This window comes from Ammospiza nelsoni, chromosome W (assembly GCF_027579445.1).
Source record: "Ammospiza nelsoni isolate bAmmNel1 chromosome W, bAmmNel1.pri, whole genome shotgun sequence".
Lineage (NCBI taxonomy): Eukaryota > Metazoa > Chordata > Aves > Passeriformes > Passerellidae > Ammospiza > Ammospiza nelsoni.
The window spans coordinates 5,050,629-5,070,856 of record NC_080668.1 but is presented as its reverse complement, the minus strand read 5'-3'; the positions used below and the strand labels follow the sequence as shown (position 1 = coordinate 5,070,856).

Here is a 20,228-nt window from a genome sequence, read left to right as displayed (position 1 = left end):
AAGAGAAAGCTGTGGCGTGACCTTATTGCAGCCTTTTAGCACCTGAAGGGAGCCTAGAAGAGAGATGGAGAGGGACTTTAGACATGGGCATGTAGTGACAGGAAGAGGGAAAATGGCTTCAAACTGACAGAGGGCAGGTTTAGATTAGATATTAGGAAGAAATTCTTCATTGTGAGGGTGGTGAGGCACTGACATCGGTTCCTCAGAGAAGCTGTGTAGTATGCCCCATCCCTGGAAGTGTTCAAGGCCATGTTGGATGGGACTTTGAGCAACCTGGTCTGGTATGAGATGTCCCTGCCCATGGCAGGGTGTTTGGAATGAGATGATCCTTACGGTCCCCTACAACACTAATCATTCTATGATTCTATGACTCTGAGACAAAAGAGCAACAAAGATCTTAAATAGCAAACATTCAAGTGAGTTCCTGATGCAAAAGGTAGCATCCTAAAATTATTGCCCAAATTCAGCTCGGTACAGAATTTCTGAAAAGCCTTTTCTTAAGCCCTTGTCATGGTTATAGAGAAAAGGGTGTGGAGTTTTTAGTGCTGACTATTCAATACCATCCACATCATGGCTGAGGGTGTGATTTTCAGCTGGAAGAAGCTGGGGCCAGAAATGGAAATTGTGCCATTTTTTGCATGACTCCCTGTGGGGAGAAGGTATCAGGGTCAGCCTGGCAGATCTAGTCCCACTCCATCACTGGTGGTTCCTTTCCCATTCCTCTGTGCTGCGCCTTTTGTGGCTTGGTGCTGAAGGACTATGAGCCTGAGATGCTGCTCTGAGAAAAAGAAAAGGGAGAGAGAGGCGGTGGTGCAGGGCAAAGCCCAGCCATGCCGTATGGAGCCCAAGCCCCAGCAGAGACTAGCAGAGCAGAATTGGTCCTGGAGGCAACTGCATGGAATCAAACCAGAAAATCAGAGCGGTCCAAAGTGGAGGCATGGCACAACATGGATTATCCAGCTTCCGAAAGGGCTTGTTTGCTTTAGTTCTTCATTGTTTTTTTGGATGGGGAAGGGGGGGGAGATGAATGTTAAACCACAGAAGTTCTCATGGTCATATTGCTTTTGTTTTCCTGAATACCATGAGGCCTGAGTGCAGGGCATTTGTCTGGAAACTATGACAGGCGCTGTCTTTGGGAAGCATTTCTGTTTGTTCAGTGGTAAATACCCTTTTATAGGTACAAATTTCTCTCTTTTGTACTCTTTTTATTAATATTATTATGCTTATTGCAATTTTCAGTAAATTTTTATTCCAACTGATAATCTCTCCTAGTGTTCCTCCATTATTGGAAGGGGTGAGGGAAAGGGAGCAACGTGAGTGGGTTGTTTTTCCAGCTGGATTTTAAACCACCACAGCCCTGAAGCTAAGCATCTAGCAGTTACTTTCTGATGCTTGTCTTGAGATCTATTTGGATGTGAATGGAGACCCTTGGCACCGATACCTTCTAATTTGCGGCATAAGTAGATGTAGCACAAGCTGTCCTACCCGGTTCCGCACACCTCCTTCATGCATCAGCTCATTAGTGCTCTACTGGTGAGCACAGTCAGGTCAGATCTAGCACTAATCCCAGTATGGTGGTTTGACCTTGGCCAGATGCCAGGTGTCCACCAAAGCTGCTCTGTCACTCCCTTCCTCAACTGGGCAGGGAAAAGAACATATAATGAAAGACTAATGGATTTGGGATAAGGACAGAGAGATCATTCACCAATTACTGTCAGGGGCAAAACAGACCCAACTGGGGGAAATGAATTGATTTTATTACCAATCAAAATCAGAGTAGAATAATGAGAAGTAAACAAATCTTAAAAACACATTCCCCCTACCGTCCCTCCTTCCCAGGCTTAACTTTGTTCCTGATTCTCTACTTCCTCCCACACAGTGACATAGGGAGATGGGAAATAGGGGTGTCTTGGGGTGATTCATAATGATACTGTACCCCAAAAATTATCTGAGCCCAAAAATTGTTACTGTATCTTTAAGACCCCACAGCTGGGAACTCTGTGTGTGTATGTGAGGGGGTGGAGGGGGATTTTGCTTTGGTGTGTGCATTTTTTAAAATCTGACTGCCCAGGCTCTCTCTCACCCAGCTTGGGGCCGTATCAAAAATGGGAATCCTCCCCCATTTCAGGTCTCTCTGTTCCAGTGGAGTGGTGAAGTCCAGCAGTTTGATATCTAGCCATTATTTACTTTTTTTTCCCTGCCTGTTGGCATCCTGTTTGTTAATAAACCATTTTTTTTTCACTTTTATCTATTATTATTAATTTCTTATTGGTGGAAAGGGATTATTGGAACCCTAAAGGAGATAACTCACAGGGTTCTCCTTTTAATTGTCTTAAACCAAGACAAGGGGTTATGGTCAGTTCATGCAGCTGCTTCTTCAGAGAGAAGAGTCCTTCCCCTGCTCCAGCTTGGGGTCCCTTCCACGGAAGACAGTCCTCCACGAACTTTTGCAATGTGAGTCCTTCCCACAGGCTATAGTTCTTCCCAAACTTCTCTAGCGTGGGTCCTGTTTCACAGGGTCCAGTTCTTCAGGAACAGGCTGCTCCACTATGGGTCCCCCACAAGGTCGCAAGTTCTACCAGAAAACCTGATCTAGCATGGAGTCTTCTCTCTATGGATCCACAGGTCCTGCCAGGAACCTGCTCCAGTATGGGCTTCCCATGGGGTCACAGCCTTCTTTTGGGCATCTACCTGCTCTGGTGTGGGGCTACTTCATGGACTGCAGGTGGATCTCTGATTCTCTGTGGACCTCCATGGGCTGCTGGGGGACAGCTGCTTCACCATGGTCTTCACCATGGCTGTAGGAGAATGTCAGCTCCAGTGCTTGGAGCACCTCCTCCCCCTCCTTCTTCACTGACCTTGGTGTCTGCAGAGTTGTTCCTCTCACATATTTTCACCCCTCTCTTCTCTGGCCGCAATTACTTCTGCACAATAATTTATTTCCCCTTCTTAACTATGTTGTCACAGACGTGTTACTGCCATCACTGATTGGCTTGGCCTTGGCCAGCAGTGTGTCTGTCTTGGAGCTGGCTGGCATTGGCTATGTCAGACATAGGGGAAGCTTCTAGTGGCTTTTCAAAGAAGCCACATCTGTAGCCCTCCCACTACTAAAACCTTTCCACAAAAATCCAATACACCCAGCATTTAGGGGAAAGTTCAGGTGGTGCAGGAGGTCAGATGGGTGCAAGCTTCTAGGCAGCAGCTGGATACTCTCACCTAAACCTGCTCCTTGTAAACAACATTCCTATGACTTCTGGAGACACTCCAAGAATCAGCCAGACTCCATAAAGATGGCACCAGGGCCAAAAAATAACACACCTTGTAATTAAGTCATGTGTCACTATGGTAATTTCAAGATATCCTTCTGGTCTTTGTTGACTTGTCTTTATAACTGGTTTCTCTCTGAACTCACAAGGCAGGGAGTATGTCTGCTGCCCTGCACTGCAGGGTGTTTACTAAAATGCTCACAGCATGATACCAAGACTTAATAGCAAGACACTAAAAAAGCCAATTCTCAAGTTCAATGACAAAAAATCTCCCAACAAACTGCAAGTTTTTAGGAAAGTGACTTACTGTCAATCTCCCCAGGACTGGAATTATAACCATAAGCAGTTTTAACATGAAGCTCCCAATGACCCAAGCCTCAGCTTTAGATAATAATTTTCTTTGCAAAGGAGCTAGTAAAACCGAAAATTAATTAAGTCACTGGGAATGATGACTGAGATGCACACTAACAAGAATAACATCAATGGAGAAGTCAGAGGACTGGTAAAACAGATCCTACACACAGTATGGTTTAAATGCACATTTATAATGTCTTTCAGCCCCTGTGAGTACACATCAACTCCATCCACCACTGCCCAACCCCTGTAGCTGAGGAGGGATGGACCACACTACCAACCACATGGACTCTGACTGTTTACCCATGCATGCAACAGCAAATTGCCCACAAAGTCTGCATTTGCATGCATGCAGCGACTTTTCAAAGCCTAGCTCAGCGTCCTCTGCCTCAACATTCATTATTATCATCCTCCAGCAAAGCATTACAAATACAAAATCATGCTCTTTGTTGCATGACTACAACCTTGTTAGTTCATCTCTGTGCTTGGCATCAACATAGAAAAATACCAAGTGCTCAGCTCAATCCATGGTATAAATGCAGGAATTGTCCTGTGTCATGTGTTACCTCAAGCATTTTTCAGTTCCAAGTTTAAGGAGCTTCACCCATCTTTCCTCCTTCTCAGCTGCTGCGAGAGACTAGAAGGATTGTTGGCTTGAAGCATTTTGGGTACGTGTGTGGGGAAAGGGGAAGGTTGAATCTTGCCCTGGTGAGGCGATGCCCTGCTTTGCACACACGCACACTCTCCCCTACCCAGCTAGACCCCAGCCCCCGCAGTAGCCACTTATCACTGGCACACCTCAGCCCTAGAGCCCCAATCTAGCCCCAGAGTGGCCAGATGACTGGAAATCTCACCTGGGAGAATGGTCCTGGAAAGCCAAAGTGTGCTTAATCCAGAACATGAGGCAAGTATATCATGACCCTATCTCCCTTGGACTTTACATCAGGTGAACACCACTACCAGGAGCGGTAGCTATATTTGTTCTTTTCTATCTCTTTTTTATCTTCCTCTCTTTCTCCTCCTAATTACCTTTTCTTGGAGTTTTGAGTAACTCTGAAATCAGATGGGCTTGGTGTTTTCTAAGTTGAATGGGCTAAGGTAATGTTTTGTGAAATGTTTTATGTTGATTGAATGCTGCTCTAAACTTTTGCCGAAGTTCTCTGATTTTCTGAAGTTGTCAGTAAAGTTTTTTGTTGTTTTGACCTCTTGAGAATATCTTGTCACCATTTAACTCCATCTATGTGGTGTCCACTCGATATATCAACTTCTAATGAAGACTTAACAAAAAATACAGACATATCTTAATTTCTCAAAATTAAATTATTCCAAGACTTCAAGAAAAAAAACCAAAACAATTTCCTTTGCACTAAACCAGCTGACTAGGGACTTTGCCATTATTAAGGCACTCAGGACATCTCATCAGATTTCTTGAGGTTGAAGGACAGCAATAGCCCTCAGCAGCCAGGTTATGCATTATGGAGCAATTAAGTAGGTCTTTAAGGTGTCCTTCATAATTGACATGTACTCACACCCTATATGGGACATACACACAAAACAAGTTGTTAGGAGGATACCTCCAGTAAACAGCAAGCAAAGAACACCACTTCAGCAAGTTGGTACCAGGTATACCTTGCTTGATTGCCTGAACTGGCTGCTTCTCTCATGTGAGGCAAAGTGAAAATTTTCCAGGATAGAAATTCATTTTAATTTAGGGGAAATGTACATTTTTGAGTTGAGTCTGTGGTTAGAAACCATAGTTATTTAGCCTGACTGCAAGGCCTAAGCTCACAGAAGTTACTTCAGTGAAGGACAGAGATAAAGGGGGGAGACAAAAGATGATAGAGAGAGACAGGGACTGCTGTAAGGGCAAGTCAACCTGACCTCGGAATTTTTTCAAATAAAAAGAACTAGTGGCAAATGTCAAGCGAAATCCATAAAAATGACTATGTATGAACCTATTGTGAAACTGTATGCATATGTATTTGAAAGGAGGACAAAAAGGGACCTGAAGTTCCCAGAAGTACGCATGCCTTTTTTGAGGAGAGCAATCTCAGCATGCGTCCAGCGCTGTAATAAGCATACCGGCTTTACAACTTTCACAAAGTTGTGGAGTACTTTTTCTTTTCTCCTCAAAACATTATGGCACCCCAGATGGGAGTTCTCTGTCCCCGCAGGAGCAGGGGGGATAGACGGACCTCCAAGGTGTGCCCTAGGATTTTTTTTCCTGGTGGGGCTCTGCTCATCTCAGCTTGCCTCCTGCGAGGACAGACAAGGACCTGCTGGCATGCGGAGGATACGGTATGTATTGAGGGGCCCCCGGGGGAAAAGAGAGCTAGGACGGCTGAGTAAGTCACTCAGAGACGTCTGGGTGCTTGGCCTGTAGATGCAGCTGATAGAGCAGCTGGATTAGAGACGGGAGTTCATCGTTCTGATAGGGCAGACCGCTAGTGACCCTGGGGGTGGGTCAAGTGAACCTCTGTGTCTGTGTGTAGTGTCCGGACACTGTATCATTGTATGGTTAATGCATTGTGTGGTTAATGTTAATGTGTCTGTAATCGTGCAAGTGTGTGGTATATGAAAGAGAAAGAGAACAAGTGAGTTCACCCATGGCGTGGGGGGGTGAGTACTACCCGTGTTTGAAGCAGCCAAGTGAGGCCTGAGGCGCTGGCTGCAGCAAGCTGTGAGGGCAGAGAGAGAAGTGCCCCACGGAGAAGTGGAACAAGTGGAGAAACATCAGTGACGGTATTTATTGTGTTTAAATGTAGTGATTTGTGTAGAATTAGTACATTTTAACTGTGAGTGATGTGGTAGCTAGGGAAGAGGCGCTGCGGAAGATTCCCGCGATGTCACAGAAAGGCAGGACCCTCTGTTTCCCATAGATAAGACCCCCAGGTACTCATAGATAAGAAACTAACAATAGGAATGTGGCCCCACTAACAATAAGAATGCTGTCCCACTGAAGTCAGCAACTTTCTATCCCTTACCCAGCACTTTTCCACTCCTTACCCAGTACTTTTCCATTCTCTACTGACTATAGATAAGAAAGACAAACCCCTTTTTGACGTAGAGAGCCCTAAGACTATAAGACCCCATGAGAAGGAGTAATAAAGGCCTTTTGACCGTCCATCATATTGATGTCTGCGTGTGTCACTGGCCCGAACGGCCCTGGAGAGAGGGCTGTCGAGCTGTTCCTCAGAACCAGGTCGCCTGCCTTGATATAGAAGGCAATATTTTGGTGCCAAAACCCGGGAAAGCGGCTTGCGCCCGGCGAACGGGGATTCTCCTGGAAAGAGGACGGCGGCTGCGGCAGCAGGTCTGACCTCAGCGGGGAGGACGCTCCCGGACCAGCGTGGACAATGGAAGCCATAGCGAAGGTCGTAACAGAGATGCATGCACAATGGGGTATAGAATGTAAAGTTAGGGATTTAACTCTCGCATTGTCGAGATTGATTAAGCTTGGGGCTATTGAAAGCCCCGTGGACGTCCTGCATTTGGACATGTGGGATAATTGTACAAAAGCTCTGGCGGAGGACACTATGTCCTTGGGCTCAGGGAAAGCCTTAAAATCGTGGGGCAGAGTTGTTCAGGCTCTGCAAAAAGCTCGACAAGAGCAAGAGACCTGGAAAGCCGCGCGAACTTGTTTATTAGCCGTGCCGCAGTTGGAGGTGGGCGCGGCGACACAAACTGCGGAGGTGCTTGACCCGGGCGGACGCGCGGAGGCGCGAACGCCAGATCCCCCTCAGCAAGCGGACTCACCATCGGAGGGGGGGGAGCACGCGCGGGTGTTCTGGCAGGGGCTTGCGGAGGAGGCGCGGAACGCGGCCAGAATGTCGGACCCCATAGAGACCAATAAAAAAGCCCCCCCACCATATGCATTTGAAAACGGTGCCGGACCTCATGGTCAGGGTGGAAAGGAGGAGGAGGGGGGCGGAAACGCAGTCAGCCCGCCTAATAACGCATGCGTGGGCGAGCGGGGAGACGGGGCGGCCCCCGCGGAGGCGCGTAAGACCAATCAGAACGCTTTATTCAAATTAAGTACTTGTAGGGCAAGGACCTCCCCCAGCAGGAGGCGGGGGGACCCCAGGGGGAGGGAACGGACCGACCCCCGCAAGAAGGGGCGGGGTCAGAGCCCGAGGAAAAGGCAGAGCAGCCCGGAAGCATCTCTTTACTCGACTTCCGGCTCGGGCTCGGACTCGAGCTCTGAGCCCGAGATAGGGTCGGAGGATTCCGACTCAGATTCTAGCTTTAACAGAGAGAGAGCAGTGGCATGTAAGGTCACTAGCCACAGCGCTCCTGCATGGGTGAAGGGGTTACCAGAGAAAAAACGAACCCCGCTTACAAACTGGCGGAAAATAAAAATGGCTTGCGCGGAATGGGCTCCGTCTGCCACTCTGGTGTTCCCGGTCCGTGTGGGGGGGGCAGGCGGAAACCAAAGGACTTATTCACCGGTCAATCCGAAAGATGTGCAGGCAATTGTTAAAGCGATTGCAGATAAGGGAATTAATTCTGCCATGGTTTGCACGCTTATTGACGGCCTTTTCGGTGGGGACGACATGCTTCCCTTTGATATTAAGCAGACGTGTAGAATGATATTTGATGGTGCAGGGATGATCGTTTTTAAACAAGAATGGGAGGATAATTGCATTAAACAGCTAGCCTTGGTAACGGGGGCAGACCATCCACTGCACGGTTCCAGCATACAGAGGCTAATGGGCACAGACCCCACTATGATCACCCCCCAGAAACAGGCTGAGGGCTTGCGGGCCCATGAGGTTATGACAACAACCCGTGCTGCCCGAGAAGCCATCCGTGACGCTTCTAAAGTGGTAGCTAAACCATCTCCGTGGTCTTCCATAAAACAGGGTGAGAGTGAGAGCTTCACTCAGTTTGTGGACAAACTTCAGGCCGCATTAGATTCCTCTGCGTTACCCTCAGAGGCGAAGGGTCCCGTGCTGGCAGAGTGCCTACGCCAGCAATGCAACTCAGCCACCAAAGACATTTTAAGGTCACTGCCACAGGGGTCTAATATAGCTGCCATGATCAGACACGTTGCAAAGGAGGAACATCTAGTTCCCATTCAAGCAGCAGTTCATACTGCAATAACCAGTGTGATGGCGTGTCTTAAGTGTGGCCAGGCAGGCCACTTGGCAGTAAACTGCCCCCAGCCAAGGCGCCTATCAGCAGATGCTCCACCACGCCAAGGGGGAGGTAGGGGGCCGTGCTGGGGGTGTGGAAGGAAAGGGCATTTAGCTAAGGAATGCAGATCCAGGCCCCAGGGAAACGGGAGAGGGAGGGGGCACCTGGGCCGCATCCAGCCCCCTCCCACCTGGAATATGCAGCGGCCCAACTACAGCAACCCCCAGTGGGGCAGGGGACCCTCATACCCTATGCCCTCACAGGGAGCAGTCACCTTTGCATCCCCTCCAGCAATACAATGGCAGAGTTGCACAGCACCCTCAATACCTTCGCACCCCCCACTGCCACAAGCCGCGCCGGTGTCACAGGAAGAGCAGGGGATGCCCCAGAGCGGGATCCCTGGGTGGCCTTGGTCATGAAAATAGGGAAGGAGCCCCTGATGGTGTGGGGGACATGCCGCCTTCACGGCAGCCAGGATCCCCACGTCATAGGGTTTCAGTTTTGGGCGGACACGGGATCAGACTGCACGATTTTTCCCAAAGCACATTGGCCCGGCCATTGGCAATTCAAAGAAGTCCCCCCAGTGACTGGAGTGGGGGGGCAGTCCAGGGCATGGAAAAGCACCCAGCTGGTGGCTATAACACTACACACGAAAAAGGGACCAGAACAGACAGTAGCAATCAACCCCTACATTTTGCAAAATTCTCCAACCCTGTTAGGAAGGGACGTCCTTTCCATGCTCGGATTTCGGATTACAAATTTATCATGAGGGCCACTGCCGTACACCCTCCGCTGCCAATCAGATTGACTTGGAAATCATCAGACCCTGTATGGGTGGAACAGTGGCCCCTGACAGAGCCTCGAATGGCAGCCTTGCTGGAACTGGTCGACCGCGAACTGCAAAAGGGTCACATAGAACCCTCCACCAGCCCATGGAACACCCCTGTATTCGTGATCCCCAAAAGGTCTGGACAGGGCTATCGTCTCGTCCACGACCTGAGAGAGGTGAACAAGACGACCCGACCCCTGGTTCCAGTCCAGACACTGCTACCCGCAAACTCAGCCATTCCCACAGGGCAGCCGTGCACAGTGCTGGATATCAAGGACTGTTTCTTTTCAATACCCTTGCACCCTGAGGACAGAGAACGATTCGCCTTTTCCATGGCATTTCGGAACGGCGAGCGGCCTAACCTTCGCTTCCAATGGAGAGTGCTCCCACAAGGCCTGGTCGACAGCCCGACCATATGCCAAATCACCGTGGACAAAGCACTGATGCCAGTCTGACACTCCAATCCCACCACAACCATCATCCAGTACATGGACGACATCCTGGTCGCAGCACCATCGACAAGCCAAGTAGATCACCTGGTGTCCACAATCACAGAGACCCTTCAGGCCAACGGCTTCGAGATCGCGAGCGCAAAGATCAAGAGAGGACCCTGCGTGACCTTCCTGGGAGTAGGGATCACAAGCTCCTACGTGACACCCCCCAAGATGAAGATCAACCGAGACATTGAGACGCTCCACGACGTGCAACGCCTGGTGGGATTGCTGCAGTGGCTTCGCAACATCGTCTTGATTCCTCCCGAGGTCATGGACCCTCTGTACGACCTCCTGAAAGGGAAAAACCCCTGGGATCCCAAGGAGCTGACGCCGCAAGCAATGAGCTCCCTCGACTTCATCGAAAACCAGATGTCCACTGGCACGCTTGCCAGGTGGAACCCAGCCATGCCACTGGACCTGTACGTCCACTTTACACCGAAGGGGGGAGTGGGAGCACTGGCTCAAGGACTCACTGAAAAGGCCCGACCGATCCAATGGGTGGTCCTCGGAAGACCCGCTCATGCATTTTCCCCAGGAATCGAATGCATCACCAGCCTCATCGGAGTAAAGGCAGGAGACTCGCCTAGAAACACCTAGGGACAGAGCCGACAAGCATCCACCTTCCGTTTCGCAAGCAGCCAACCACGGAGTCAGCCACAATATCGGAGTACCTGGCCCTTGCTCTCTCCAGCTTCGGGGGAGAAATCTCCTACTCCTCCAAGCCACCCTGGACTAAGCTGCTGACCGTAGTCGACATGGACATGCCACCGAAGGTCAAGGACAGACCGCAGCCAGGACCAACAGTTTTCACAGATGCTTCCTCCACGACTTCAACCGCAGCAGCAGTGTGGCAGGCAGGAGAGCAATGGCACTGTGTCAAAGCATGTGACCCCACACTGTCGGTGCAACAACTGGAGGCAGCAGCAGTGGTTTTGGCATGCGGACTCTTCCAAGACGAACACCTCAACATCGTAACGGACTCTATATTCGTGGCAAGGCTCTGCCTAGCCATGGCAGGACCAGGAGTGTCAACATCAGCAGCAGCCCTAATGCTGGAAGAAGCACTCTCCTCATGACAGGGCACAGTGTCAGTCATCCACATTAACAGCCATGACCCAGTCAAAGGTTACTTTCAGATCAACAACGACAAAGCGGACGCCGCAGCAAAAGGTGTCTGGACCTTGCAAAGAGCTCGTCAACTGCACGAGTTGCTCCACATCGGAGTCAAAGCACTGGCAAAGAGATGCGGAATCTCGACGGCGGACGCAAAACATGTGGTAGCCACCTGCCCTTACTGCCAGAAGTCACCCCTTTGGACCTACGGGGTCAACCCGAGAGGTCTCAAGCCCTCCGAAATCTGACAGTCGGACTTCACCTGGTGCGAACTGATGAAGCCTCGAGCATGGCTTGCAGTGACAGTAGACACTTATAGCGGAACGATCATAGCCACACAGCACCCCAAAACTAACTCCAAAACCACAAATCAGCACTGGCTGACAGCCATGGCTTGGCTTGGTATCCCCAAGCAGATAAAACGGACAATGGCTCCAACTTCACCTCCGAACCAGTACAGGAATTCGCCTCGAAATGGGGCATCACGTTAGTGCAAGGCATCCCATATAACAGTACCGGGCAGGCCATAGTTGAGAGAGCGAACCAAACCCTGAAAACCAAGATAGAAGTGTTGGCAAAAGCAGAGGGCTTTGCCAATGCCATTCCCCCAGGAGATCAGGCACGTATGCTGGCAACCGCTTTGCTGGCACTGAATCAATTCCCTAGGGGAGATGAAACAAACAGTCCTGTCTGAAAACACTGGGCCAAGCGAGCACTAGAAGAGGGCCCACAGGTGGTAATCAGAAACGAGCTAGGCGAGTGGGAACGGGGTTGGAGGCTGATGCTCACGGGGCGAGGGTACGCGGCTGTCAAAAAGGACGGCAAAATCAGGTGGTGTCCACTTAAGTCGATTAAACCGGACCTTAATAGCAAGCAGAATGAGACTGACGAGAATTGCGAGTCTTTGTTTACAGGACCTGCTCGTGGGACGTCCTCGTGACGAGTACATCCCGGTTCCAGACGAAAGTGACAGACCACCAAGCCCATCAGGCAGCACCTGAGAGACCCGCACAGGTGAGACCCAAGCACCAAGGGTGTTTCTGTGTGATTTTGCTGTTGGGGCTTGTCGCCAGAGGGCAAGCCAGCCCAGACCACTACCCCCATCAGCCCTTCAGGCGACACCTTAGTAGTGGCAAAGCACTCAGAGAAATCACCACTCCAAACACCCCATCTTTCGTGCTCCGTATCACCAAACTGTTTCCAGGACAGCCAAGGGTAAACCCCTATTCCACACACGTCACACACTCGTACTTATCCTACTGGTGCCCAGCTTCAAACCCTGGGAAAAGCTACTGCAATTACCCAGGGTGGGGATATTGCGGGCACTGGGGCTGCGAAACCATAGTCACAGATGCCAGACTGTTGGGGCCTGGGTGGGATCCACAAGAGCCAGACAAATTCTTACAGTTCACCTGGGCACCCATCGGCTGCAAAATATCCTTCTTCTCCCACGGAAACTTCCATCGAAACCAACATAAAGTCCCTAGTTTTCGGGCGTGCACAGATTATAACATGACAGTCTTGCAGCCAGATCACCCTAGCTGGGCCACAGGCAAGACGTGGACAGTGGTCCTTCAAGGGTCAAAAGAGAGGGTGAACGTGCAAATTATCAGGCTCCAACCGTCGGTACCCCGAGCGGTTGGACCCAACAAAGTGATTAAAAGCGTGCTGAAAGGGAAAAATGTAACCTACCCCAAAACCTTACCCACAGGGGTCAGCAATGTCCCGACCGGTCAGGCGGAAACCTTTCAGATGAGCCGCTTAACCGAGTCAGACTCAGACCCAATCCTTCGTATGTTAGAAGCTACCTTTGTATCCCTGAACGAATCCAACCCTGACCTAACCGAATCCTGCTGGCTTTGTTACGATGTCAAACCCCCCTTTTACGAAGGAGTCGCTCTAAACACTCCTTTCAGTTATTCCACAGCCGACGCCCCTCACCAGTGCAGATGGGATACCCCTCGCAAAGGAATCACCCTGAGTCAAGTCACAGGCCGAGGCAGATGCTTTGGCAGTGCAGCCCTAGCTAAGCAGGGAGGCAACATCTGCACCAAAATAGTCAAGCCTAACAGGAAAAACAATAAGTGGGTAGTCCCATCCGCATCTGGGATGTGGGCTTGCCAGCGATCCGGAGTGAGTCCTTGTGTGTTCCTTCCCAAATTCCATGACTCTAACGACTTCTGTGTCCAAGTTCTGATTGTTCCTAGGGTCCTGTACCACTCAGACGAAGAAATGTACCATCTTCTTGAGGGACCCAGCTGGATCCACAAAAGAGAAATAATGACAGGTATAACTATTGCAATGCTGCTTGGCCTGGGAGCAGCAGGAACGGCCACGGGTGTCTCAGCCCTAGCGACACAGAACCAAGGACTGTCCCAGCTGCAGGCAACGATTGACGAGGACCTGCAGATGATTGAGAAATCCATCTCCTTTCTAGAGAAGTCAGTCTCCTCACTCTCGGAAGTGGTCTTGCAGAACAGGCGAGGCTTGGACCTCCTGTTCATGCAGCAAGGGGGCCTGTGTGCCGCCTTGAAAGAGGAGTGCTGTTTCTATGCAGACCACACGGGAGTCGTGAGAGACTCCATGGCAGAACTCCGGAACCGACTGGCTCAGAGACAGAAAGACAGAGAGGCCCAACAGAGCTGGTACAAGTCCTGGTTCAATCAATCACCTTGTCTAACCACTCTGATTTCTGCCCTGATAGGTCCATTGGCGATGCTGTTCCTAACAGTCACCTTCGGACCATGCCTGCTGAACAAGCTGGTCTCGTTCGTTCAGAGCCGCCTGGAACGGGCCAACATCCTGTTCATAGGGCGATGACAATTGCTGTGAATTCAACCAGGGAATTCAACCAAGGAACACTGCCAGCCACAAGATTTTCCAAACTTGTCTGGCAAAAGCTTACTCAGGTCTCCCAAAACCCCTTTCCCTTGTTAAGTTACAACCTCATACCTCATTTCAGTACCTATGTACATGAGTACCTCGTTCATTTGTGAAAAGGGGGGGGGAGATGTGGTAGCTAGGGAAGAGGCGCTGCGGAAGATTCTCGCGATGTCACAGAAAGGCAGGACCCTCTGTTTCCCATAGATAAGACCCCCAGGTACTCATAGATAAGAAACTAACAATAGGAATGTGGCCCCACTAACAATAAGAATGCTGTCCCACTGAAGTCAGCAACTTTCTGTCCCTTACCCAGCACTTTTCCACTCCTTACCCAGTACTTTTCCATTCTCTACTGACTATAGATAAGAAAGACAAACCCCTTTTTGACGTAGAGACCCCTAAGACTATAAGACCCCATGAGAAGGAGTAATAAAGGCCTTTTGACCGTCCATCATATTGATGTCTGCGTGTGTCACTGGCCCGAACGGCCCTGGAGAGAGGGCTGTCGAGCTGTACCTCAGAACCAGGTCGCCTGCCTTGATATAGAAGGCAACAGAGTACGAGCTCAGAGAGCTTCTTTGCCCTGGATGTTTAAACTTGATCTCTAGAATTTTACCGTGTGCTGTTATTTTGATTGTGTCCAAGGAGAGCTGATGTGGGTAAATGCTGAATTATGGTATGCTGTGTTGTGTTATCAAAAGTGGGCACTTTGAGAGATATGCCCTTTCCCAGTGATTTTGTGTGGTGATTTTCTTCCACCGCATTGTGGTAATTTGATTCTCAGATTGTATAATAGTGTTTGTAGAGATTTTAGGATTTTGTTTCCAACAAGTGTAGCATTTTACACAGAAGAACTATTGTATGGTGATTATGGTGATATGTGGTAAAGCGAATTGAAGGAATTCTAAGAATTCCCCCCGCCCCACAGTAATTCAAGCCCTGGCTCAAGTGAATTTGAGATAAGAGGAGTGTGTGTGTCTGTGTTTGTAGGCATATCAGAGTTTTTGCTGGAACAAGCCTTTTGCAACGCAGTTCAGTGAGTGTCAGTAGAGAATTCTTTAATTACATTGTGCAAGAAGAGAACTAGAGAAGACTGACATATTGTAAAACAGAGTTTAGATATAAGAGATGAATGAGTTTATGAGACTTCAGCTGGTACTATAGAAAGTCTGGACTGAGAACAACCTGTAATAAACAGAATATCCTGCTTCTGTAATTCCTGGGAGCTTTTGGGTGCATTGAGAGGCTGGCACCTTATGTGCAATGCAGAGTTTGTGGGGGACGCTGGTATTGCTGTCCTAATAAGCATCAAGGCACATGTCCTGAGTGTAAATTAAAGGTTTCTGATCAAGCTGATTCAGAACCTAAGATCTTAAAGTTTGTGTGTAAGAAATCACATCTGATACCTTCCACCTGGAGTTGTGTGTTAGATGAAGACTAAGAAACTACTCTGAAGCTTTGTAAAGAGAAGGTTGAGTGGAAGCAAGATACGGCAAGGAGAAAGACATAATGACAACTGACCAGAGCAAAGAGGTTCCTAAACTAGCCCCTTTTAGGAGGGGCTCACTGGGAGAAGGCTGCCAGTAGGAACAGATCAGAAAATAAAAAGATTTATAATACTTCATTGCAGTTAATACTGTTTTAAAAGAGGAAGGTAAATGGGATGAGGTTTTGTATGTTGAAATGTCTTTTTGTTTTAAGAAATCACCCAGAATGGCAAAGAGACTGTGGGATCAGACCGCCCTCAGATCCACCAGTCTTGGCCCTTGAAAAGGAAAACAAGGCAAAGAGAAAGCAAATCAAACGTGTTGTTCAGCATGCAGCATAAGATAGCAACATATGAAGTCAAACAAAGATTATCATGCTGAAAGGCATAACGATTACAGTTCGCAAAATGAGTACATATGATTTGTTAAAGGCTCCTCCTAAGGTAAGGAAGGAAAGATAAAGATGACCTCCCCAAAAGAGAAGAGGATTTAGGCTCCAAAAGTATACCCACTCGAACCCATCCCCCTCCTGGCAGTTCAATTTCATCCAGAACTAGGATGTAACAGACCCCTCTGCGAGAGGCAGTGAGATCAGAAGAAAGAAAAGGGTAGGATTTTAGTCGACACAAGGGCCATATATTCAGTTTTAAATAAAGCTTTAGTACCTGTGGAGAATGTTAATGTTGTAGTGTGGGGAACAACGGGCCAGTCTGAGAAGGCATACTTTTGCAAACCTTTAAAGTAACATGTGTACTATGTGTACTTAAAAGCTTTTGTACATGCTCTATTCGCTAAACATTCTCAAATGATAAAAGTTACTCTAGAGGCAAATGATATAAAGATGTTAGGCTTAACATTAACAGCCATTGAAATTAAGAAAGACATTAGTAAAGAGATATTAAAATAAGTAAATAAGTGTTTTTGAGGGTATGGGCCTCTGCTGTACCAGGGAAGGTGAAAAATGCCCCCGCATAGTAATCAAGCTTAAAGAAACAACACAACCAGTGAGAATTGAGGAGTACCCTCAAAAAGAAGATAGGGAAGGAATCAGCCAAACAAATGATAGTACTAGATTGAGGGTTGTCAATAAGATAACAAAGAATTTATACACTGTGGTAGCAAATCCATATACTTTACTAACTTGTTTAACACCTGAGCTAACCTGGTTTACTGTTTTAGACCTGAGAGACATGCCTTCTTTTGCCTCCCTATCCACGAAGCCAGCCAGAAAATTTTTGCATTCAAATGAGAAAGTCCTAGTACACAGCTCACATGATCTATGTGCCTGAAGGCTTCAAAGATTCCCCCACTCTGATTAGAGAACAACTTGCAAAGATCCAGAGTCCTGGGAAGCTCCACAATAAGAAGGGGGTCTGTTGCAGTTCGTGTGTGGCCTAGACGGTAAGCCTTTTGAATTTCCTAGGACTCCAAGGATACAGAGTATCAAAGAAAAGGGCATAAGTAGTGAAACAGAAAGTAATCTACCTCGGGTAAAAAGTGAGTGCTGAGCAGTGGACTTAAGGATGGACTGCTCGTCACACCCCTCTATGCTCTTATTGCTGATAGAAAAAGACATCTCTAGTGAGCAAGGGAAGCCACACAAGCCTTTGAACAGTTAAAGAGTGCCCTCATGTCAGCTCCAGCTTTGAGACTTCCAGATGTAAGTAAACCATTCTTTCTATTTTCCCATGTAAAGAATTGCCCTGAGAATACTAGCTCAAGACTTGGGTCCGTACCAGAGGGCAGTTGCTCACTTCTCTAAGCAACTAGATACAACAGCCAACGGATGGCCAGGTTGCCTCAAAAGTGTAGCAGCAGTCGTGCTGAATATTCAAGAAGCACACAAGTTTACCCTGAGACAAAAATGACTGTGCTAGTGTCCCACACAGTGTCCACAGTACTGGCAGTAAAGGGCAGCCGCTGGTTCTCACCACAGAACTTCCTGAAATACCAGGCCATCATGGTAGAGCAAGATGATGTAGAGATAGTGGTGACTAATATTGTCAACCCAGCTTCTTTTCTCAGTAGAATTAAGGAGAAGCAGTATACCACGATTGCCTGGAGACCATTGAAGCTACATACTCGAGATGCCCAGACTTGAATGACACTCCTCTAGACGATGCAAAGACCTAGTTCATTGACAGGAGCAGCTACATTACTGTTGTAGTGTGTTCTGTTAGTTTGTTTGATTGCTCCCCTATTTTCTGTATTGTTCCCCCCATCTTCTGTAATGGTTCTGCCCTCACCAGTTCTTCCCGCCATGGTATTGTCTATCATTTGGTTACCTTGGTTACTCCTGCCACAGTTTATGTCAATCCTCTCTGTTATATAATTTCCCCTCCCCTGTGTTTCCTTATATGTGAATTTGTTCTCCTCCCTGGGCCCAGTCAATCACTCCCCACTCCTCCTAGTTTGGCAGAATCTTCTGTGCTTAGGGAGACTTGATTTGCTGTGGCTCCAGGGCCCCTCCTTTACATTGTTTCTATTGGGTTTTCTCTCATGCTATTATCCTAAGTCCACTCCCTTGCCTTCCCCTATTGGTTCCTTTGTAAACCCCTCCCTGAGATCCCTCCTCCCTTTATAACCCTGTTGCACCCTTTGTTCGAGGTCACTCACTGGCAGACACGTTAGATTCAACATCTGGGTGTCTGTCACTCCCTGGTTGACAATAAATCTGACAAGTCCCCAGTGAGTGTCCGGACTCTTTACTCTCGTCGGCCAGCAGCGATTCTGTCCGCTGTGAGCACAGCCCGAAGCCTTCTGACGCCGAGGGGTGCTCACACATTTGCAGTTGGGTGTTGGCTACCCTCCTGCCAGCCGGACACCTTACTTTAAGGCCACACCATGCTGCACATTACCAGTAGAAAGCGACATGCTAAGTACACAGTGACTACCTGCGGAGAAGTAATAGAGTCTAGACCCTTACCAACAGGTACCTCTGCACAGAAGGCTGAGATAAATGCATTGACCCATGCCTTAGAAACAGCAAAAGGCATTCAGAGTCGTGCATGCACATGGAGCCATCCGGAAGGAGAGGGGACTGCTAACCTCACAAGGGAAGAAGAGACAATCCGGCTGCTGGAAGCAGTTCAGCTAACTGAAAAAGCATATTAAGGCACACCAGAGAGTAAGCTTAAAATTAAAGGAAAGAAATGAGCTGGCGGATGGAGAGGCAAAGAAAGCAGCAAAAGGTGAGGTAATTATGGACAGATTTTCCTCGAAGGTAAGCCAGAATACAATAATACTAATCAAAAGAGACATACAACTACAAGGGGTGGGCTATCATTGAAAGAGAGCTAGTAATCCCTTCCCATTTTCATGGTTACTAGTGAAGGAAGAGCACTAGAAAACACACTAGGGCCTAACTACTTAAAAGCTTTTTATAGAGTGTGGCTCCTTTCCCAAAAAGACCAAGGCTGCCAGTGATACAGAGTGCATTGAAATGAAGTGTTGACTTTGAAGTAGTAATTTCCACAGGCTTTCTAGAACATACATCTGATTGAAAGAATCATTGTAAAGAATTTATATGCCACTATCACTCAGGTAAACCGACAATGCGATCCTTGCCTCCAGACTAACCCCAAAATACGCCCTGTCTGAAACTTGGTCAGATTGGGAGAGGCCATGGGCCTGTACAGCAGTGGCAAATTAACTTTTCAGAACTCCCAAGGAAAGGGGGGTATCAGTATTTCCTAGTATTGATTGATACATTTTCAGGGTGGCCAGAAACATTCCCCACCAGAACTGTCAAAGCTTGAGAGGTGACCAGGGTATTACTACAAGAAATCACGCCATGCTTCAGAGTTCCAGCCACAATATCCTCAGATAGAGAATCATATTTCATTTCCAGAGCAGTGCAACAGATTAGTAGCCACCTGGGCATAGATTGAGAACTTCGCACTCCATACCGCCCCAATCAAGCAGCCAGGTAAAGAAAATGAATAATTTGATTAAGTAGCAGATTGTAAGACTAGGGCAAGAAGTTAATCTACCCTAGCCCCAAGCTCTTCCACTGACACTATTGCAAATTCGAACTAAACCTTGAGCTAAAGGAATGCTGAATCCTTTTGAAATGCCTTATAAAAAACCATATAGAATACAAAAAGAATGTCCACCCACATTAAGGTGATAACACTGGCCACCTACATGGTGGCTTTAAGCAAACAGCTCAGAGAAATTGAGAAACATGTAGCTGGAACTCAGAGCAGGGAGTTAGATAGCCTGGGGATGATGTACATGTTAAGTCTCTTAGAGAGAAGACTTTAGAACCACAGTGGGAAGGACTACTGCAAGTACTTCTCACAACCTTCACCGCAATCAAAATCAAGGAGCAGAATGCCTAGATCCACCACTCTCGAGTGAAGAAAGCCCTAGAAGTCCCTTAGAGAGTGACACCAGAAGACAATGAACTGAGACTGAAACTTACTCAGGCAAAAGGAGTATATTGCAGTTAAGGGTAGTTCATACTTTAGTTTACAGAATTGTTTTGTATGTAATTGTAACTGAAGTTTCAGAACTAGAGAGTACCTCTATCCAAAGCGATGCTGAATGGCCTTGGTCCAAGGCTTTTAATCAGTAGACTAGATCCTTGAGAGAACTTTCTGAGATAAAAGATTTAAACGTATCTACTGTAGTAATCCACAGGAATCGAGTATATGAGAAGCAA

At 48.0% G+C, this 20,228-nt stretch overlaps 1 protein-coding gene across 2 annotated transcripts in view; it reads right to left on the bottom strand.

The window, feature by feature from the left end:
• LOC132086181 (CBP80/20-dependent translation initiation factor-like) overlaps positions 1 to 20,228 on the bottom strand; it is a 484,412-nt gene that overhangs the window by 419,244 nt on the left and 44,940 nt on the right. For both annotated transcript variants that reach the window (XM_059491652.1, XM_059491654.1), the window contains exon 3: positions 7,302 to 7,315. In XM_059491652.1, the coding sequence (XP_059347635.1) occupies positions 7,302 to 7,315 (14 nt within the window). The remainder of the gene's footprint in view (positions 1 to 7,301; positions 7,316 to 20,228) is intronic.